Raw genomic sequence first — 22,797 nt, forward strand, 5'->3', positions numbered from 1 at the left:
ATGGCGAAAACTGTTAGTCAGCTTTTAGGTGAAGCAGCTGTCCTTTGCCGGACTCAAACCCCAGTCCAATCTCCCTCCCGAGACCCAATGAGCTTGTTTTGGATACAATAATAACTAGTCTGATTATGAGTGTTTTAAAAAGTACTTAATTTTATTGGAGTCTGATTATGTCGTCTGAATGATTAGATATAATCTGTTATTACCCAGCTGTGTGCCCACATGCTGACTAAAGCTGCAAGCGCACTGTTCCAGTGTCACCTGAAGCTTGATCTGATTTGTTTTGTGTCTTACAGGTTCAGAGTGTGGATGTTGCGGCGTTCAACAAGATCTAACACACACACACACACATGTAAACACTCACATGCTACTGCTGCTGGATGAATATCGGTTAATAAAAGATCTTGAAATGTGTTTTTGTCTTGGTAATTTCCTTTATCTTCACCTACTCCACATGTTTATTATGCAAGTGTTTAAACCAGGGGTGTCAAACTCAATTCCTGGAGGGCTGAAGCCCTGCACAGTTTAGTTCCAACCCTGCTCCAACACACTTACCTGTAGGTTTCAAACAAGCCTGAAGGACTCAATTAGTTTGATCAGGTGTGTTTAATTAGGATTGGAACTAAACTGTGCAGAGCTGCGGCCCTTTTGGAACTGAGTTTGACACCTGTGGTTTAAAGGGTCAGTTCACCCCAAAATTACAACAAACTCCCCATTTTCTAACCCTCAAGTTGCTCTTAACCCTTATGAGTTTATCTTCTGTTAATAATAATAACATAAAATAAAAGAAGATATGTGTATGTATTGATGTATATGTGTGTGTGTGTGTGTGTTGTATATGTGTGCATGTATGTACTGTATATATAAATACATACATATGTGTGTGTGTGTGTGTGTGTGTGTGTGTATATATATATATATATATATATATATATATATATATATATATATATATATATATATATATATATATATATATATATGAATTCACCGGCCACTTTATTAGGTAAACTTTACTAGTTTTGAGTTGGACCACTTTTGCCTTCAGAGCTGCCTTAATCCTTCATGGCAGAGATTCAACATGGTACTAGAAATATTCCTCAGAGGTTTTGCTCCATATTGACATGATAGCATCACACAGTTGCTGCAGATTTGTCGGCTGCACATCCATGATGCAAATCTCCCGTTCCACCACATCCCAAAGCTGCTCTATTGGATTGAGCTCTGGTGACCGTGGAGGCCATTTGATTACAGTGAACTCATTGTCATGTTCAAGAAACCAGTCTGAGATGATTCACGCTTTATGACATGCTGTGTTATCCTGCTAGAAGCAGCCATCAGAAGATGGAGACACTGTGCTCATGAAGGGATGGACATGGTCAGCAGCAATACTCAGGTAGGCTGTGGCGTTGATGCTCAATTGGTACTAATGGACCCAAAGTGTGCCAAGAAAATCTCCCCCACACCATTACACCACCACCAGCCTGAACCGCTGACACAAGGCAGGATGATCCATGCTTTCATGTTGTTGAGGCCAAATTCTGACCCGACCATCCGAATGTGTCAGCAGAAATGGAGACTCATCAGAGCAGGCAACGTTTCTCCAATCTTCTATTGTCCAGTTTTGGTGAGTCTGTGTGGATTGTAGCCTCAGTTTCCTGTTCTTAGCTGACAGGAGTGGTCCTGTTCTTAATTTTGGAGTGATCTTAAATACTATAGTAATTTATCACAAATATGTGTTTTTGAACCAAACTATAGTAAAATGTATATTATGCAGTGTAGTTTTTTTTTTTCAACAAAAGGATTGCAAAAGCATACTGTAATATTAATTAGTAGACTGATAAGCCCTGATAAATATAGTATACCTTCATTTTTGCTACACTGGTGTATTGTAGTATGAAAAGTATTGGTGATTTTGTTTATATTTAGATGTGTTACCACAGCAGGTTCATTAAAGTATAGAAACAGTATTTATTTAAGGTTTTAATGTGGTTTACATAACAATTTGTCAGTGATTGTCTGGCGAGGAAAGAGTTAAATCGCAGGATGTGCAATCATTTTCACGCAGTGGGAGTGATTCAGGAGAGTGACTCTTTTCTCGTGTATTCGATTCAGTAAAATGAACAAATCAATCGATTCAAATCACTAGCAAATTTGCTGTAAGTTTTTGTGCCTTGAGATACTAAAAGCAATGTAAAAGATCGATGTAATATATTTTAACTAGAATACAACGTTATTTTGCCCTTTGTGAACTCAAGCATAGGAGTCATTTTGGGATTCAACGGGAGTCGCGATTCCTAAGTCAGTTAAAGAGCCGTTTAGCATCAGAAAGCGCTGGGATCTGTTGTGCTGCTCCGGTCTCCGTTATTACAGGTGAGTTTTTCAGCTGAACTCATTTATAAATTAGATTTTGACTCTTTCTTTTATGGCATGTTTTTCTGTATGTTGTTTGTTGATGATTTGTGTTGTTTGTACTTTGCAAATCACCTCACGAAAGCAACGATAATGCAGTGTAACGTCAATGAGGAAAACAATGGCTTCGATAACACATCTAAAACCACACAACATCCAGTTTAAACCATCAAAAACAGTACATATTAATGGTTTTTAGTGTGTTTTGAGACTTATTCCATTAATGTTGTTTGGTTTTAAGATGACTATAAAGAAGGAAAATATCTTAAGAGACCAATACAGTTTTCATTAAAACCAACACAACGTTACCGATTCCGATATATCTATTAACACCATTCTGGGATATTTTTCTCTGTTTTGTTTTCAGCAGGGAATATAAGGAATATAATGCTCTGTTTTGGTTTTTGTTAAGTTTGATATATCACTTAAAATAACTTTGATTGACATGCCATATGATAAAATATTACAGGGTTTTTGAACCATACTATAGTAAACTGTATTCGACTATATATATATATATATATATATATATATATATATATATATATATATATATATATATATATATATATATATACATATATATATATATATATATATATATATATATATACACATATATATATATATATACATACATATATATATATATATTGTAGTGTTTACACTTTGTTAGAGTGCTAACGTTACAGCATACTGTAGCATTACTGTAGTATATTTTAGTTTTACCACAGTAAACTGGTGTATTGTTGTGTAATATACCTTAAAGTACAGTTGTCGAAAACTACAGTATTGGGTCGTTTGTTTACATACTTTAAATAGTCTATTTGTTTATATAGCTGTGTTAGCGTCACATCTGTAGAATCACCACAAACAGATTAATTCAAGTACTTAATTCAAATATAGTATTTATTATACTAAACTTGCTGAAAAATCCAGCTTAAACCAGCCTAGGCTGGTTGGCTGTTTTTAGCTGGTTGACCAGCCTGGTTTTAGATGGGTTTTGGTCATTTTCAGGCTGGTTTCCAGCCATTTGACCAGCTAAATCCAGCTTGACCAGCCTGGTTAAGCTGGACATAGCTGGTTTTGGATGGGCTGAAACCATCCTGGAAATGGCCAAAACCCCTCTTAAACCAGCCTGGTCGACCAGCTTAAACCAGCCAACCAGCCTAGGCTGGTTTAAGCTTGTTTTTTCAGTAGGGAAAGTGTTATTTATGTTAATGACGAGTGATTTTTTTGTAGGTTTGTGTGTGGGAATGTGTGTGTGTGTGAGAGAGATTTTCCCGCAGAATGATGATGACTGTAGCCTTCATGTCTGGGCTTGACATCATCAGCTCGACCCCCAGACCTGCAGCTCTCTTTGTCTACATTCTCTTGTCTTTGAAGTGTGTTTTATGGGCCCTACCTAGTGTTTGTGTAGACATTGATGTGATGTTCATGTGTTCAGGATGGTGTCGGTCTGGTGGACTCTGTCAGTGTTTCTCATGCTGTTTGTGGCTCTCGCCGCTCAACAAGAAGTTCTCAGATACACAGACACACTGGAAAATACAGGCCAGGTAAGAAAAACATGCTTTTTTTAAAAAATGCGCTACAGTATTACTTGCCTTTCAAAAATGCATTATATCAATGATTTTATGATAAATAAGTGTGTTTGCATCCTAAATCCCCTGTTACGAAGATGCCCTGACACTAAAGAAAGTCAACGAAGTCTCATCTTTTTAGTAAAGCATATAACTAGTGATTTAGCACTCTAGCTTATTTATTGCTTTTCTTGCTGATGATTGGGATGTGATTTATTACTTTGATTTTCTGCAATATCGTTTTTTTTTTTTTGTTGTTGTTTTGGTTGTGTTCATGCATCATAAATAAAATGTATTATTATTATTATTATAAAGTCTTGTTTTTATTTTAGGTTATTTAAATGTCATAATGAATTTAAATAATAAAGCTATTTAAATCAGTCTATTTACAAAAAACCTTTGTGTAATTTAAAAATATGGCAACGATTACACTGTTAACACACAGCTTAAGTAGCAAATCCCTTGTAATATTAAGATTTTGGTTGTTTATTAGTTTATTTATACTAACTTATATTAAAGTAATTAGCATTTTTAAAGTAACTATTTATAAAGTAAATATTCTGCATGATCTTAATATCTAAACTAGTGCTGTCAAATTATTAATCATGATTAATCACATCCAAAATAAAAGTTTGTATTTACATAATGTATGTATACTCGCTGTGTATAGTGTGAATTTATACATAAATTTAAAATTGTAAAAAAATACAAAACCAAAACATTTGCATTTATATATAATTTGTATTCTAGAAAAAGTATAATTTTTAAATAAAAATCATAGTAAATTCATATGTGTGTCTATTTATATAATATGTAGATATCATATTTATATTAGTGCTGTCAATCGATTTTAAAAAAATTAACTAATTAATCACACTTTTTGAAAAAAAAATTATCGCGATTAATCTTACATTCAAATGTAAGATTAATGTAAACGCAAGACAAAAACTATTTAAATTCAAAATATAACTGTTTATTAGAATTTATTTAACTTGTAACACAGATTTCTTCATGTAAACAACATACCAACAATAAACCATCACGATCTTTTTGTACACAGTGAGTATGTATACATTATGTAATATATGTGTTTCAAAACTATTTCTAAATTCAGTTCTAATTTCCAGCAAACGAATAAATGAACAATAATAACAAAATGTGCTCAAAAACCTGAGTTATATCCTAAAACACATGCTGTGCCCCATATGATCTAAAACCTGACAGGTGGACAAATCTAAGCTTGTTTTTAATAAAACAAATATAAATATGGATATAATAAATAATACTGCTAATAATAATAACATTATACAAAAGCAAATTGTTATGAATGAACTGAAAAAGCCTCCCGAGATGAAGAAGACATAAAAGCAGTGATTTTTCATATTTATGTAGGCTAGAAAATAATGTTTTGTAATATTTTAATCCTTTATATTTATATTCTATATCTATTCTTATTATATCCTATATATATCCTTAATATTTACATTTTTTTCATATGTAAAGATATTTGTCTATTGCTCTCTTGTGTGTATTAAGCAGTGTGTAAGCGAGGCGCAACTCTGCGCTGGAGTTTAGACCGGGTTTGTTTTGGTCTATTGAAAAATCTATTATAGTTTCTTAAAATAGCAACGCGCCAGCGGTCCGCCTCAGAACGCCTTCCTTTTTAGAGCAGAACGCCGATGGGCGCACAAATGAGCGCTAATGCATTTGCTATTTAAACAGCGTAGCACAACGCCTCAAAACCACTCTTGCGCCAAGCTGAAACTACCAAAAGACTATTGCGCCACGCCTTGCGCCACACTGCGCCGGGTGTATGATAGGGCCCATTGTGTTTTAATAATAATTCCTTTTATTTGTAAATGGCGCCTTTCTAGACACCCAAGGTTGCCTTACAATAAGCATCAGCAGACATGCTAAACAAATTAAACATTACTATAAGCAATCATTGACCAAACAAGTTAAAACACAATAGCGAATATAAAAGAACGTAATAAAAACATGATATAAAAATTGTTAAGTAAAAGCCTGCTTAAAAAGATGGGTCTTAAGACGTGATTTAAAAGTCTTTTATTGTGTATTAGGTTTATTATTAAATGTTTTGTCTATGATGTGTGTTTGCTTTTAGAATGAAGTTACATTCATTGCCAGCAATATGAGTGATACTACAAACAAAGCTTCATTACCAGGTCAAAACACACACACACACACACACACACACACACACTTGTACAGCTACTGTATCTGCATGTACTTCATTAATTTTTCTTCAGCTTAGTCTCTTTATTAATCAGGGTCGCCACAGCGGAATGAACCGCCATCTATTCCAGCATATGTTTTACACAGCGGATGCCCTTCCAGCTGCAACCCAGTACTGGGAAACACTCATACGCACTCATTCACACACACACTCATAGACTACGGCCAATTTAGTTCATCAGTTCCCCTATAGCACATGTGTTTGGACTGTGGGGGAGAACATGCAAACTTCAAACAGAAATGCCAACTGACCCAGCCGGGACTCGAACCAGCGACCTTCTTACTGTGAGGCCACAGTGCTAACCACAGAGTCACTCTATATGTATTTATTTTATTATATGTTTTAGTGTTGCTATATTTGTAAGGGCTTTTGGCCACTCTCGAAGGCTTACACACACACACACACACACACACATTCAGATCTTCATTATTAGTAAACGTTAGATGAATATCTTATATAATTTGCATAGATTATAATAATGAATATTAATAAATAGGCGTCACGGTGGCACAATGGGTAACACGATCGCCTGGCAGCAAGAAGGTTACTGGTTTGAGCCTCGGCTGGGTGAGTTGGCATTTCTGTGTGGAGTTTGCATGTTCTCCCTGCGTTCGTATGGGTTTCCTCCGGGTGCTCCGGTTTCCCCCACAGTCCAAAAACATGTGGTACAGGGGACTTTGGGTAAGCTAAAATTGTCTGCAGTGTACGTTTGTGAATGAGTGGATGTTTTCCAGAGATGGGCTGCAGCTGGAAGGGCATCCGCTACGTAAAACGTGTGCTGGATAAGTTGGCGGTTCACTCCGCTGTGGCGACCCCTGATTAATAAAGGGACTAAGCTGAAAATAAAATGAATGAATGCATATTAATAACTGACTGAAATGCTGTTTGAAATCTCGCAGATATCGATGAGTGTCGTCTGGGTGACCCAGGGCCCTGCGGTTTCCATGCCAACTGCACAAACACACCTGGGTCATTCGTGTGCCGCTGCCACCGGGGTTTCCTGATGAGCACCGACGGCTGCACAGGTCAGCATCTGATCATCTGCTGTCTTTCTGATCATCTTTTATTGTCATCATAGAGTTTTTACTGCATCAAAGTACACAACAGATGCTCTTTAAAAGGGTAAAGTTTTGGATAAGTGTACAAAGGTTTTTGTTTGTCTTTAAATGTTGTGGCAATCGGGGAGAGCCAATGATTGTGAGGGGTGTAAATTTTTTGGGGTTTGTTTTTGTATACTGATGACATGCTCCCTGGTTGTCCTTCATGTAGTAGAATTGTACATTTCCTAAAGAAAATGTGAATGGGGTTTGCGTGGCAAATCGATGGGGTAAAATGCATCACCGTACTGGCCAAAAAGCAACAACATGCTAATCGAGGTTCTGGCATCATGCTAACATGATTAGCATGTAGCTAGCATGATGCTAGCAACAGCGCTAGGGTGCTCTGAGCAGTTGCAAGATGGTTGCTAAGGTGTTGCTAGGCAGTTGCTAGGGTGTTCTGAGTGGTTGCTAGGTGGTTGCTAAGGTTGTCCTAAGCAGTTGCTAGGTGGTTGCTAGGCTGTTGCTAGGTGGTTGTTATGGTGTTCTGAGTGGTTTCTTAAGCATTGCTAGGCAGTTGCTAGGGTGTTCTGAGTGGTTGCTAGGTAGCTGCTAAGGCATTGCTAGGCGGTTGCTAGGGTGTTCTGAGTGGTTGGTAAGTGGTTGCTAAGGTGTTGCTAGCCAGTTGCTAGGGTGTTCTGAGTGGTTGCAAAGGTGTTGCTAGGCGGTTGCTAAGGTGTCCTAAGTGGTTGCTAGGTGGTTGCTAAGGTGTTGCTAGGCAGTTGCTAGGGTGTTCTGAGTGGTTGCTAAGGTGTTGCTAGGCGGTTGCTAAGGGGTCCTAAGTGGTTGCTAGGTGGTTGCTAAGGTGTTGCTAGGCGTCCTAAGTGGTTGCTAGGCGGTTGCTAGGGTGTTCTGAGTGGTTGCTAAGGCGTTGCTAGGCGGTTGCTAGGGTGTCCTGAGTGGTCGCTAGGCACTTACTAAGGCATTACTAGGCCATTGCTAGGTGGTTGCTAGGTGGTCGCTAGGGTAATTTGGGTGGTTGCTAGGAAGTTGCTAGGGTAACCTGGGTGGTTACTAGGCAAGCCTCACATACATGGTTGATCAAATGTTTATACTTAGTAAGCATTTCAAGCAAGTTACAGTACTTGGCTAGTAAATATTAGCATGTAGCTAGTCACTGCTAGCATGTGTAGCATATAGGAAGTTCTGTTTGCTAGCATGAGTCAAACGAGCCAATTATTATTATTATTATTATTTCAGTGGGTACATTTTCTTTGGGTGTGGTATAAATTGATCATGATATATTCATAAAACTGTTTATTTTTAATTTTGGTTGTGACATTTCAGTGATGGAAAATATAAATATTTCAATACGTACTCATTTGGTGAATTTGTGTGCATCTTTTGTGTATGTTGGAGTCATTTGTGATATTTTTAATTTATTAGTTCATTTGTTGCATGATTGATTAGGATTAATAATATTATAAAGTATTATTCTGTGTCAGGGATCGAGTGGTTTAATGATATGGATTTACTCCACCTTCATGTCTGGTCAGCTCGCCTGCTTACGTAAGGGCACGCAGGTGATGGGTGATCAGCTGGCAGGAGTAGCGAGGAAACAGACCGTGTTTTTGTTTGTAGCATTTGTAAGACAAATAAAATGAATCCTGAGATATAATTGCTTGGATGCGCCATAAACATCACTGCTCCTGTCAAAACGGCTCCATAATAACCAGGGCCCGGTTTTTCAAAAGTAATCCACCAGGGCCCGGTTTTTCAAAAGTAATCCACCAGGGCCCGGTTTTTCAAAAGTAATCCACCAGGGCCCGGTTTTTCAAAAGTAATCCACTAGGATTTTGGATAAGGGATTGGAGCAAATCTTGAAAATGGGTTTTTAAAAAGAAAAAACGGATTACATAATCGGATTAGATCACGTAATCCAATCTTGGTTTTGATCCATATCAAACCTTAAGTTTGGGTTTTTCAGACCTTTTTTGTAGTATTTGGATCACTTTGATCCAAAAAACCTGGATTAAACTGATCCCATCAGAAGGGTGGATTTAGCGTGGATTTCATGCCCAAAATGTAATGAAAACTTAAAAAAATTATTGAATAAAACTATATTTGGATCATGCAGTATCTTACGAGATATACTATTTATTCATAAGGTTTTAATTTTATTTGTTCATCTGTCAGGCTATAGTGAGTATAGGCTTTAAAGGGTCACGAAACACCAAAACACATGTGTTGAGCTGTTGACAGTGGTATATGTGTCCCACACTGCTAAAAACACTATCAGGACACCTATATTTCACTAAAAAGTGTAAATTGGTTGTTTTTGCGTTATTTCAAGCAAATTCGTACTTCCTGTTTGAAACAAATTTTTGAAGCTGCGTCACGGTCATGAGATCATAGCGTGTATTCCAGCGTGCAGACTGGACGTCTGTGCCAGAGTGAGTCTTATTACGTCTTACAGTGTGATGCATTAATGCATGAGTAAAGCTTGGGTCAAACCAATCAGCGCGCTCTATTGTGCAACTTCATTAATATTCATTACTGTCACAGTGTAGACGGCAAAGACGCCACGTTGTGTTGGCAAAACAAGCGTGAAGTGTTGCTCTTATAGTTTGCTGCAGTTAAGTTTCGTTTTCATTTTCTCTCTGTGAGAGCTCAGCTGGAGTCACGTGTGGATTAACAGTGTACGCGACGCTCGACAACAATAACTTACGTGTCTAAGGAGGATTATTGTTTACCTGAGAGCTGTTCTCATCTGCAAACGCTGAGATCCGGATTCGCTTGTAGTCTCCTCTTAATAAAGACGCGGCTCTAGTTGCTGGTGATTGTCCTGTCTCTACAGATTTGGTAAGTGAGTGACCAGTGCTCTTTGTTTATTCAGTTCGTATTTTATTCGTATCAAACAAACTATTGCACCGAGTGCAATAGTTAGCACTAACAGTTACAACCAAACTATAACCTCGTGTTGGATTTTGTGACCGGAATAACACACGCGGCTTTCTGACGCTACCTGCCGTGTGCATCTAAGTTTCCGGGAAATGCAGAGTTTTTTTTTCTCTCATTCGCCGTGCGGTATCAAACATTGCATGAAAAATACACGCTTAGAGCAGCTCCTCGAATCAAATTTCTCGTTTGTTGGGAGGGACATTAATGAATTCCCTGAATGAAAGAGCCAAACTGCAGTTAAAGTCCACCATTTAATAATCTGGCAAATAATTCGACTACAGATGTCCATGTAAACACAGTCACATTGTCCGCTGTGGGTGTGTGTTTTGACTCTGAAATTCAGCGCGCCCAAATAGACACTCCCACACCAAGCCTCTTTTCTTCCTCCGACACTCCCCCCTAAACAGAGCTGGACACGCCCACTTTTCTGACTTTTTCCAAAGTAGAGGTGTGAAAACACCCTGCTGAAACGAGGGGGTTTCATGGCCCTTTAACGTATTCAGCCTTTCAGTATAGGCCTACAGCAAAATAGAAAGAGTTTGGCCTCATAAAATAATCCCCCAAACAGCTGTCAAAATTGACCAAAAACAATACATTGTATTCTGTTACTAATTGATATATATATTCATCACAATGGAAAATATTTTTGTGTTTAGAATATTTATTAGTGATGTATGCAATGATTACAGAATAACAAAGAATGGCAATACCTGATTTTGTAAATCACTTTCAACAATTGCAAAAAGAGACAGAAGTTCAGCTTCATCTGGCAGAGGAACAGCTGACTCTGACCAAACTGCAGCAAACCAAGACCACACTTGAGATCTGCCTCCTAAAGAATACGCTCAGACAAGCTGCTCCCTCCACATCAGATGAGGAAGTCTGACATTATTGTGGAGGTTTCAACATTGTCTTTTTTTTTATTCAATACATCTATATTTGAAACTTATTATAAATATCCTCAATGTACAGTGTTGCAGATCTCAGATGAGCGGACTGCTGGAAGAGGATGGGGTGGGGTTTTTTCTTGCTTTTATTATTTATTATTATAATTATTATTTATAAAATTTTCTTGGTTTTCATTTCAAATAAAAATAAAGTTATATTGACCCCACACTGGCTGTTCTACTTGTTGCTCTTTACATAGGTCTATCTATCCATCTACATTGTGATTGAGCACTGGTAAATTAACACTGGTAATGTTGCTTTGAAAAACTGGCTCAAAAAGTAAGCTGGATTACGTGATCACGCATTGCAAAAACAGGATTACTAAATCCGGATCAATTTTATCCGGATTAAATCTTTTGAAAAACCGGGCCCAGATGATGCCGGAGACTGTTATAGTGCATTTTGTTGGTTATGTTTAGTATAGTTGTAGTCCATGGCTTATAGCTCTCTGGCTAAAATTAAATTGGTAATATTGACCGTTTTATTTAGTCTGGCACGCGAACAAAAAGTAAAACATTGCCTACTTGAAGTTTAAGGTAGGACCCCCGTTACAATGTCCATGCGTTGCTTATTATTTTTTTGTTTGAGATACAAATGTGTATGTTTAGTGAACTAAGTTAAACTAAAAACTTGACATATAAATATAGAGAGAGAGAGAGAGAGAGAGAGAGAGAGAGATAGATATATATATATATATATATCAGAGGTCGCGTTAACTGAATATTTTCCATCATTGACAGACTTGTTTCAGCAGTGATGGAAAAATCTGAAGGTGATCCGTCAGTTTGATGGATTATGCTGAGGGTGATCTATTGTATTTTGTAGCTAACTGTAATTCCCACTCCTGTCCAGATGATGGCGATTGCCCTTGTTTTGCCTCCTCTTTGTCACCGCTGTGTACAGTTGCAAAAAGTCACAGCAGCTGAGTGCGAGAAGTTTCTTTAAACGGCCAAATAGTTGTGATATTAATAATAAAAGTGAAAAAAAAAAGAGGAAGTGATGCAGTGGACGACGAAGAACAAACAGACAAAAATACGATCCAACCAAGCAGCAGCTAGCAAGGTCAGGTTTATTATTTTAGCCTCTGCCCTTTCTCAGTGTAAATGAATATCAGCTGCTTCAGTCCAACATCTACATCAGCAGGAGGATGAAGATGAACCCAGGGTGGACATTTCAGCAAGACAATGATCCAAAACACAGCCAAGGAGACTCTCAGATGAAAGAAAATCAAGCTGTAGAATGGCCCAGCCAATTACCTGACTCGAATCCAATAGAGAATGCAAAATAAAGCTCAGATTTGACAGACGAGACCCACAGATGCATCAATATTTGTTTCATTTCATTTTTATGTTTGTATTCTCGTAAATCTGCTTCAATTCCACGTCGATAGCTCCTTTAGAGATAGTATTGCCAGGAAAAAACATGACAACATGCTCAATGCTTATTTCCCCCCGCTTTATGTCTGCATAAAAGATTTGATGTATATCAAGATTTGTTATAGTTAAATAGCCAATTAACAACTGAATTTAGGAAGTGTAGTTAGTCTCCAGATAACCGACTGGTGGCAGATCATTTGTGAAATATTCGTTAGCTCCTCGTGGTGTAAGAACTTGATGATTGATAATAAAAGGGCTTTATTATTTTGTGACATATCAGGACATAAATCTGTATAATGACATGGGTATGACACAGGTTAACAAAAAGGAGGTGAAATATAAGGACATTGGTGACGTCCTCGTTTCTCAAAATGCTTATGAATCCTGCAGGATGAGTTTAATCAGAGAGTAAAGCTGCACACAGACTCCTGCGATGGTTGGGTTTAGGGGTGGGGTGGGGTGAGGGCAATACTATATACGGTTTGGACTGATAAAATGAATGGAAGTCTATGTAATGTCCCCACTTTTCACAAAAACAAACGTGTGTGTGTGCATGTGTCCGTGTGTTGTAGATGTGGATGAGTGTGTGTTGGCCTCAGTGACAGGTCTGCAGGCATGTGGAAGTGGAGCCGAGTGTAAAAACACACCGGGATCTTTCAGCTGCTCCTGTCCAGAGGGGTTCGTGCTGGCGCTCGATGGCCAGAACTGTGTCGGTGCGTTCTGTGTGTGTGTATGAGTGTGTGTGTGTTTTTGTGTATTTGTCTGTCTGTGTATTTTTGTGCGAGTTTGTATGCATGCGTGTGTGCGTTTATGTATGTGTACTTTTGTGTATTTGTGAGTGTGTGTCTGTGTATTTTTGTGTTTTGTGTATTTGTGTATAAGTTCAGTAACGTGTCCTCTTTAGGCTATATATATATGTGTGTGTGTGTGTGTGTGTTTGTACGTATGTGTGTGTAGTGTGTTTTTTGTGTTTCTGTAGTTTGGTCGTGGTGTGAGATTGAGCAGAATGTTCACACACTCTTCTGTCTCCACAGACATTGACGAGTGTAATTTTGAGGAGCGCTGCCGGAGGGAGCTGGGGAACGTGTGTGTGAACACAGCCGGAAGCTACACGTGTGTGTGTCTGGATGGATTCAGAGAGGAGCGAACGGCGTGTGTCGGTGGGAATCCCTCTGTCTTTCCGTCTGTCTGTCTGTCTATCTATCTATCTATCTATCTGTCTGTCTGTCTATCTATCTATCTGTCTGTCTGTCTATCCATCCATCCCTATCTATCTATCTATCTATCTATCTATCTATCTATCTATCTATCTATCCGTATGTCTGTCTGTCTGTCTGTCTGTCTGTCTGTCTATCTATCTATCTGTCTGTCTGTCCGTCCGTCCGTCCGTCCGTCCGTCCGTCCGTCCGTCCGTCCATCTCTATTTATCTATCTATCTATCCGTATGTTTGTCTGTCTGTCTATCTGTCTGTCTGTCTATCTATCTATCTATCCGTATGTCTGTCTGTCTGTCTGTCTGTCTGTCTGTCTGTCTGTCTATCTATCTATCTATCTATCTATCTATCTATCCGTATGTCTGTCTGTCTGTCTGTCTTTCTATCCATCCATCCATCCATCCATCCATCCATCATCCATCCATCCATCCATCCATCTCTATCTATCTATCTATCTATCTATCTATCTATCTATCTATCTATCTATCTATCTATCTATCCGTATGTATGTCTGTCTGTCTGTCTGTCTGTCTATCCATCCATCCATCCATCCATCTCTATCTATCCATCCATCCATCCATCCATCTCTATCTATCTATCTATCTATCTATCTATCTATCTATCTATCTATCTATCTATCTATCTATCTATCTATCCGTATGTCTGTCTGTCTGTCTGTCTGTCTGTCTATCTATCTATCTATCTATCCATACATCCATCCATCCATCTCTATTTATCTATCTATCTATCCATCCATCCAATCTATCTATCTATCTATCTGTCTGTCTGTCTGTCCGTCCGTCCGTCCGTCCGTCCGTCCGTCCGTCCGTCCGTCCGTCTCTATTTATCTATCTATCTATCTATCTATCTATCTATCTATCTATCTATCTATCTATCTATCTATCTATCTATCTATCTATCTATCTATCTATCTATCTATCCGTATGTCTGTCTGTCTGTCTGTCTGTCTGTCTGTCTATCTATCTATCTATCTGTCTGTCTGTCCGTCCGTCCGTCCGTCCGTCCGTCCGTCCGTCCGTCCGTCCATCTCTATTTATCTATCTATCTATCCATTCATCCATCCATCCATCCATCCATCCATCCATCCATCCATCCCTATCTATCTATCTATCTATCTATCTATCTATCTATCTATCTATCTATCTATCTATCTATCTATCTATCTATCTATCCGTATGTCTGTCTGTCTATCTGTCTGTCTATCTATCTATCTATCTATCCGTATGTCTGTCTGTCTGTCTGTCTGTCTGTCTATCTATCTATCTATCTATCTTTCTATCTATCTATCCATCTATCCGTATGTCTGTCTGTCTGTCTGTCTTTCTATCTATCCATCCATCCATCCATCCATCCATCCATCCATCCATCCATCCATCCATCCATCCATCCATCTCTATCTATCTATCTATCTATCTATCTATCTATCTATCTATCTATCCGTATGTATGTCTGTCTGTCTGTCTATCCATCCATCCATCCATCTCTATCTATCCATCCATCCATCCATCTCTATCTATCTATCTATCTATCTATCTGTCTATCTATCTATCTATCTATCTATCTATCTATCTATCTATCCGTATGTCTGTCTGTCTGTCTGTCTGTCTATCTATCTATCTATCTATCCATACATCCATCCATCCATCTCTATTTATCTATCTATCTATCCATCCATCCAATCTATCTATCTATCTATCTATCTATCTATCTATCTATCTATCTATCTATCTATCTATCTATCTATCTATCTATCTATCTATCTATCTATCTATCTATCTATCTATCCGTATGTCTGTCTGTCTGTCTGTCTGTCTGTCTGTCTATCTATCTATCTATCCATACATCCATCCATCCATCTCTATTTATCTATCTATCTATCCATCCATCCAATCTATCTATCTATCTATCTATCTATCTATCTATCTATCTATCTATCTATCTATCTATCTATCTATCTATCTATCTATCTATCTATCTGTCTGTCTGTCTGTCTGTCTGTCTGTCTGTCTGTCTGTCTGTCTGTCTGTCTGTCTGTCTGTCTGTCTGTCTGTCTGTCTGTCTGTCCGTCCGTCCGTCCGTCCGTCCGTCCGTCCGTCCGTCCGTCCGTCCGTCCGTCCGTCCGTCCGTCCGTCCGTCCGTCCGTCCGTCCGTCCGTCCGTCCGTCTGTCTGTCTGTCTGTCTGTCTGGTGCTTTGTATAGGCTTTCTTACATGTTAAGGTAGCATCTAAACTATGTTCACCCTGCATGATGTGCACGCAGATGTGGATGAGTGTGTGGAGCAGCCACACCTGTGTGACGGTCGAGGAGACTGTGAAAACACACTAGGCAGTTACAGGTGTGTGTGTCAGCGTGGTTACCGTGGCAATGGCACACACTGCACAGGTGAGTAACACACACGCAGACGTGCATGTAAACATTCGATGAAAATGGTTTGAGAAAAGCTGTTACAGAAATTTGTAAACATTGTTTGATTACGTCAATGTCAAAAGCGTGAACACCCACATGTGCTGAGTCCTGAGGAAAACACTGAATCCGATTTCTGGTTTGCTCACAGACATAAATGAGTGCTTGTCCGGGGATCACGGCTGTGACGTCAACGCTCGCTGTGGGAACATCATGGGCTCATACTTCTGCCAGTGTCATCAGGGATACAGCGGAGACGGACACGCCTGCTACGGTCAGTCTGACATCCAGATTACACATCCATCCTGTCTGAATCATGATGATGATGAAGGTGATGATAGCAATGATGGTGATGATGAGGGCGATGGGGATAATTGTGATGGTAGCTATAATGGTCATGATGATGATGATGATAGTGATGACGGTGATGATGATGATGGTGGTTGCGATGAAGGTGACGAGGATAGTCATTGTAGTGATCTTGACGATGAGGATGGTCATGGTGGTGATGAGTAGGATGTTGATGATGATGTTAATGGTGTGATGTGATGATGATGATGATGGTAGTGATTTTGATGGTAGTGATGACAGTGATGATAGTAAGGATGATGGTGTAGAAAAGAGACATAAGAGACTTATTTTACATCTTGTATAAAGTGGCATAATAAGTCATAATACATTCCTTTTCTTGTCGGCTTAGTCCCTTTATTAATGCGGGGTCGCCACAGCGGAATGAACCGCCAACTTATCCAGCAAGTTTTTACGCAGTGGATGCCCTTCCAGCCGCAACCTATCTCTAGGAAACATCCACACACACATTCACACTCACTCTCATACACTACAGACAATTTTAGCCTACCCAATTCACCTGTACCGCATGTCTTTGGACAGTGGGGGAAACCGGAGCACCCGGAGGAAACCCACGCGAAGGCAGGGAGAACATGCAAACTCCACACAGAAACGCCAACTGAGCCAAGGTTCGAACCAGCGACCCAGCGACCTTCTTGCTGTGAGGCGAACGTGCTACCCACTGCGCCACTGCCTTATTTTATGTCTGTGTTCATATTATCTCTAATATTTTCCTTGTTTTGTATGCTTTAAGATGTGTGACGCTGCACTAAGCTTGACACTATGTGATGAGGCTGAATAAATACAATATATTTTAAAAAGTATTAGGAGAATTACGCATGTCCAGAGCACACAACACACGGTTAACACACACTTTAATGGGGGAAACCATTAAATGCATGACAGTGAGTTACAAGCTGACATCATAGTATGCGAGTATATGATGATGAGTACACGTCGATGATGCAGAGATGAAAAAGGAAATCTTTACAGAAATTAAATGCAATCCTGGAGTGTTTTCTTACAATGTAGAATAGTGTTCAATAAATATACAGACAATCGTTTACTCTTAGCAGTACCTCTTAATTTGCTGATTACAGACCAAACGTACAGCCTCTGCAGTGTTTTCCACAGTCTTCGTCACGTACTGAATGTGAAAGTGTGTGTTTTGTTCATGTTTTTCAACAAATTGAAGCAGCAGTGTCATATTTATAACTTAAAGATTGAGAGAAAATAAGCTACCCATCAAATCAAACCAGCACCAAACAAATGTACAGCACAACAATCCAGATCTGGATCATCTGGACAGGTTCCTAATCAAAATATAAGAGAAATGACTTTCAGAAATATGTGAAAAATCCACTGAAAGCTGATGGCACTTCACATCACCGGTTTATCCATATAATCTGCTTGACTAGTCCTCGATCTGGGATGTGTAACTGGTGTGTCAGTATAACTGGGTATTCTTTATTGATTTATTAATTGATTTGTAATAGTATAAGCCTGATAAATGTGCTTGTTCTCTCCTGCCATTAACATGTTAATCATACAGCAGGTATTTTAAGTGCAATAAGTTAGCAGTACTAATGATTATGGGATTATTATAATCAAATCTGCTGTTGTGAGTTGATAGTGAGCTCTTTAGACAACTGTCAATAAATATTATCTAATTTTAGAAAGATAATTATTGCATTATGACATTTTACTCATGACTGTATGTTTATATAATAAATTGTATATTTATTATTATTTTTGTGATATATATGTGGACATAAAAATAGATAAAATAATAGATTGATAGATTCATGGATGAATAGATAAACAGATAAGTGGATGAAAAGCTGGATAGACATAGATAGATAGATAGATGGATGGATGGATGGATGGATGGATAGATAGATAGATAGATACGTCATAATAAGTCATAAAATTAATAATCATTAATATGTTTTTATTAATATTTCTACATGATTATTTCCTTATTTTATGTCTGTGTTCATATTATCTCTAATATTTTCCTTGTTATTTATGCTTTAAGATGTGTGACGCTGCACTAAGCTTGCCACTATGTGATGAGGCTGAATAAATACAATATATTTTAAAAAGTATTAGGAGAATTACGCATGTCCAGAGCACAAAACACATAAAAATACAAATAAAATCATCAACACACATAATAAAAGAGCTTTGTACCACAGTTTCAAGTGTATTCAAACACAATTTATTACAGTTCAGATGCAGACAAACACTACATGCAATAAAAGAATTACAACAACACACAACACATAGAGAGTCAGGTCTGCCGGCGTTATGAAGCCTTCTGAATACTGGATCACCGCCATCTGATTGGTTCTGTTGCTTGGCGGGCTGGAACTGCTGATCCACCAGTGAGGAGCCGGACCCGGAGCAGCAGACGTTGTGCAACCAGACGGACCCGGATCAGCAGGAATAGTGCAACCAGACGGTCCCGGAGCAGCAGGCTTGGTGCAACCAGACGGACCCGGATAAGCAGACATGCCGCAATCAGACGGACCCGGATCAGCAGCCATGCTGCAATCAGACGAACCCGGATCAGCAGCCATGCTGCAATCAGACGGACCCGGAGCAGCTGACATGCCGCAATCAGACGGACCCGGAGCAGCAGACATGCCGCAATCAGACGGACCCGGAGCAGCAGACACTGCGCAGCCCCCAAACAGACCCGTATCCACAGACAGCCTGCAGCCTCCAGAGGCATCCGGGTTACCAGATACACTGAAGTCCCGAGACGCACCCGGATAAGAGGACACACTGAAGAACCCAGACGAACCGGGATCAACAGACACCCTGCAGCCTCGAGATGGACGAGCATTAAGAGACACACTGAACACCCCAGATGGACATAGGACGAGGGACAAGCGGAGGACTCCAGGTGGACCCGGACTAAAAGAATCCGAGTAGAATCCATTAGGTCCCGGGTCAACAGACACACTGGAGATCCCAGGTTGGTCCACGTCAATGGAGACAACACAGACCCCACACGGATCCGGGGACCCTGGGGTGCCCTTGACGATTCTCAAGATGACTTTGCTGCAATCTTTCTTGAGGTAGATCTTTCTAGTCCGTTCTCTCGATTCTGAGGCTGAAGAGAGAGAATACATTACAAGGTGTTATTCCCTGATAACAACCAATTCAACTAATAGCACATGCCTATAGCCATGTAATAAGCAGAATAATAAACAATTCTACAATATTTTAATCTGTGCTTCATTTCAATTACTATAATCAGCTAAAACCACAACTCATGTCTTTCCTAATCCTTCTGTTTCGCTGCTTACCGACAGCACGAGCGCTACCAGATGGGTCAGTGTGGTCCACTATAGATGTTGCTGCTGCATCCATACAGCAAAGCTTATGGATAGCTCTTCCCATTTTCCGGAAGAATGAAAGAACGCCTGTCTTCCTCCGTCCTCGTCTTTGCATCTCTAAAAAAATGAAAAAACATTTAGAAAGTACAGATAACGGGTCAGTAGCACAACAACCAGCGGCTGCACATCACCACCCACTTTGAATGTTATCACTTCATTTAATGAGCGTTATTATAGGGGCCTTCTGTGCTGACTGGTAGGCTCAGAAGGATTATATCATCCATCCACATGGTTAATCAGCTATACTTATATTGAAGACTCCAGATCCAGATCTGTTTTTACATTACTGTGACGGTTGGGTTTAGAGTTGGAGTAGGGTTAGACATTACCTGCTTTCTGGAACCGTTCTTCACCGGACTCGAACCGCGTCATCGTGGTCCCTGCATCACAAGTCTGCCGACGTAAAGTAGTAAAGCCGTCCACACGGAGGTAAGCGGTCAGCTTGTAGACGCGTAAAGGAACGGCGTCATACCATAGCGTTATTTTCAGAGACAAAATGCAGCCACACGTACTTCTGGATACATCATTTATCAGTAATGTATATAGAGCTACGTCTTCAGAATGAGCCTATGCTAATTTTAGTATCATCTTTGCTTTATTGTATTCATTCAGTATTTTATTTTACTTGTCATTTTTTACATTTTATATATATATATGTGTGTTTTTTTTTTTACTGAACATATCAAAAACTGAACTGAATCCATGACCTAAAACCAAACCAAATCATTTAAGTCAGTATTGTAGCACCCCTAGTGGCCAATAAGACCAGCTTTACAGTACAATAATAATAGTACTATTAATAAACATCTTCAGCATAATTTACATTTACATTTAGTCATTTAGCCGACGCTTTTATCCAAAGCGACTTACAAATCAGGAAATAATACAAATAATAAACTGTAGTAATTATTACTGTAGTATATTTTACAAGTTGCTACAGTAAACTAGTAGACTGTATTATATTACAGCATTTACTCTAGTATTTAGTTTGTAGTATTTACACTTACATACTATACTTATAACAATATACAATGCAACACTTTCTCATACGCATTTGTACACAGCACCTTATAACCTGTATATTTATAACAAATCTGTACATACAACTCAACATTCAGATCTTTTGGACTAACTGCATCTCTGTTTAATGTTTATCATCTATTTTTCATATTGATTTTGTGTTGTCAATTTACATACACTAGAAGCTTCTGTAGCCAAAACAAATTCCTGTGTGTGTGAAGCACACTTGGCAATAAAACTGATTGTGATTCGATACTAAAGAACGGCAGTGAACTGATAAATGTGAATAACTCATGATATTTTAAAAGAGCCGTGTTTCAGTGTGAATTATGACAGAGTTAAATTGTTTAGTCTTTTATCTTTTTAACACACACTGATTCTGACTGCATTCACACTGAAATATCAAATACACCAAAACATTCCATTTATTAAAGGTTATGAAGGCTAAAACACCCTCAACAGCCGTATCTCCTTACTGTAGCCACACCAAAAATGTAAAAGTTATCACACATACAGTATAACAAGAACAATTACTGTAGTAATATATACTGTAGAGCTGTTCAATATACAACTTATATTTCATAATATGAAGTTTTATATTTTATTATTGTTTATTTTAACTTCTACATTCTCAAACATATAATATTGAGTAAAATATGATCACATTATTAATTAAAACTGTGTATTTGTATAATTGTGCTTCACATTTAGTGAAAATATGAATTAGGATAATGATATTATATCATTTTATATACATAAACATCATTGATGTTGACATTTGAGATTTCTGTCGTAATTTGTCTTGTAGTTCATACAGTATATTATCTACTTTACCACAGTAAGTGTATAACAGAATAGATTTACCACATCACTGTGATTTACTGTAGTAAATATCAAAAACACTGCAGTATTTACATCAGGAAGTCTACTTCATGTCCTATAGTAAATGTACTACATATATATAAAATAATACAGTATATTTCCACCGGTGTGCTGCTGTGCTCTTACCTGCTGTCTGGTTCTCCACGACGGCCGCAGATGAAGCTCTCTGTTCGGACGCTCCTCCAGCGCGACCGCGGCTCCTGAACTCTGGTGAATCTCGTGTAATCATTCTCTCCAGTATATTGTAATCCATATCGTGCTGTAAACGCTGTATTTTTGACTGAAAACGCATGACTGTTCGCTGACTGTCAAAAAGCATCTACACCACTGAACACCAAATCAAACTGACGCGCGTTCAAGAGTGTGTTCTAATTAGCGTTCGAAACTGTGACGTCATGCGGGGGAGGGACTGACGTGTACGCTGCTTGTGCTGTTACAACTTCAAACACAGGTAGAAAGTGTTAAACTACAAATACTACAAACGGTTAGGTGGAGAGGGTTTGGCAGACATTTCTGAATGCTTCTTAACCCTTGTGCACTGTTCAATCTAACCAGCCTTTTGTTATGGACGAAAACATCCACTGAATATATCTGCTGTAAAAATGCATCAGATCAATATTTTTTCTATTTTTTTGCATAAATCTGTTGATCAACCTCAGTTCTGATCAAAACGACTAAATTGTTTAGAAAAATACAGGATTTTACCTCATAAAATTTATACATAATGTCACTGATTTGGTGAAACACACACAAAATGACGTATTTTCAGTACAGAGAGTAATTGTGGGCTTTATTTATTTTCTTTTATCACAGTCTTGGACATGTGAAAGATTAATAACAACATTGGCTTTGATGCATTCATTTTTTAGGATAGTGGATGCTGCACACTGGTGGTGGTGTGGAGAATGATTTTGAAGAATAAACTGATGGACAT

At 38.6% G+C, this 22,797-nt stretch overlaps 5 protein-coding genes across 19 annotated transcripts in view; 4 read left to right on the forward strand and 1 right to left on the reverse strand.

Moving 5' to 3' along the window:
• Nucleotides 1–411, forward strand: part of eef1db (eukaryotic translation elongation factor 1 delta b (guanine nucleotide exchange protein)) — a 36,463-nt gene extending 36,052 nt beyond the window's left edge. For all 6 annotated transcript variants that reach the window (NM_001161414.1, NM_001030147.2, XM_087297262.1 and 3 more), the window contains one exon: nt 294–411. In NM_001161414.1, coding sequence (NP_001154886.1) covers nt 294–332 — 39 coding nt within the window. In that variant the 3' untranslated portion in view covers nt 333–411. The remainder of the gene's footprint in view (nt 1–293) is intronic.
• Nucleotides 1–22,797, forward strand: part of arhgap39 (Rho GTPase activating protein 39) — a 297,080-nt gene that overhangs the window by 243,381 nt on the left and 30,902 nt on the right. The gene's annotated exons all lie outside the window — the stretch shown is intronic.
• The window catches only part of pycr3 (pyrroline-5-carboxylate reductase 3), a 540,655-nt gene that overhangs the window by 53,185 nt on the left and 464,673 nt on the right, over nt 1–22,797 (forward strand). The window lies entirely within an intron of this gene.
• Nucleotides 2,302–22,797, forward strand: part of si:ch211-221n20.8 — a 142,362-nt gene continuing 121,866 nt past the window's right edge. For 6 of the 7 annotated variants that reach the window (XR_015517388.1, XR_015517389.1, XR_015517390.1 and 3 more), the window contains exons 1-8: nt 2,302–2,370; nt 3,857–3,965; nt 6,115–6,175; nt 7,146–7,271; nt 13,141–13,281; nt 13,603–13,728; nt 16,063–16,185; nt 16,358–16,480. Coding sequence is in view for 1 of the 7 variants with exons in the window: in NM_001424158.1 (NP_001411087.1) it covers nt 3,858–3,965; nt 6,115–6,175; nt 7,146–7,271; nt 13,141–13,281; nt 13,603–13,728; nt 16,063–16,185; nt 16,358–16,480 (808 nt within the window). In the remaining 6 variants the exon portion in view is untranslated. The remainder of the gene's footprint in view (nt 2,371–3,856; nt 3,966–6,114; nt 6,176–7,145; nt 7,272–13,140; nt 13,282–13,602; nt 13,729–16,062; nt 16,186–16,357; nt 16,481–22,797) is intronic. The other variant, NM_001424158.1, reaches the window with a different exon arrangement.
• LOC101885094 (uncharacterized) lies at nt 18,753–22,209 on the reverse strand. Of its 3 annotated transcripts, XM_087298905.1 has the most exons (4): nt 20,849–22,209; nt 20,291–20,775; nt 19,872–20,018; nt 18,753–19,675 (listed from the first exon to the last, which is right to left on the reverse strand). In XM_087298905.1, the coding sequence occupies exons 2-4, from the start codon at nt 20,331–20,333 to the stop codon at nt 18,786–18,788; spliced, it is 1,080 nt and encodes a 359-aa protein (XP_087155031.1). In that variant the 5' UTR covers nt 20,334–20,775; nt 20,849–22,209; the 3' UTR covers nt 18,753–18,785. The 3 variants fall into 3 exon arrangements, with proteins under 3 accessions (XP_087155031.1, XP_087155029.1, XP_087155030.1); XM_087298903.1 differs by lacking the exon at nt 20,291–20,775 and having other exon boundaries at nt 21,990–22,209; XM_087298904.1 differs by having other exon boundaries at nt 20,291–22,209.

Source organism: Danio rerio, chromosome 20 (assembly GCF_052040795.2).
Source record: "Danio rerio strain M-AB ecotype USA chromosome 20, GRCz13ab, whole genome shotgun sequence".
NCBI classification, from domain to species: domain Eukaryota; kingdom Metazoa; phylum Chordata; class Actinopteri; order Cypriniformes; family Danionidae; genus Danio; species Danio rerio.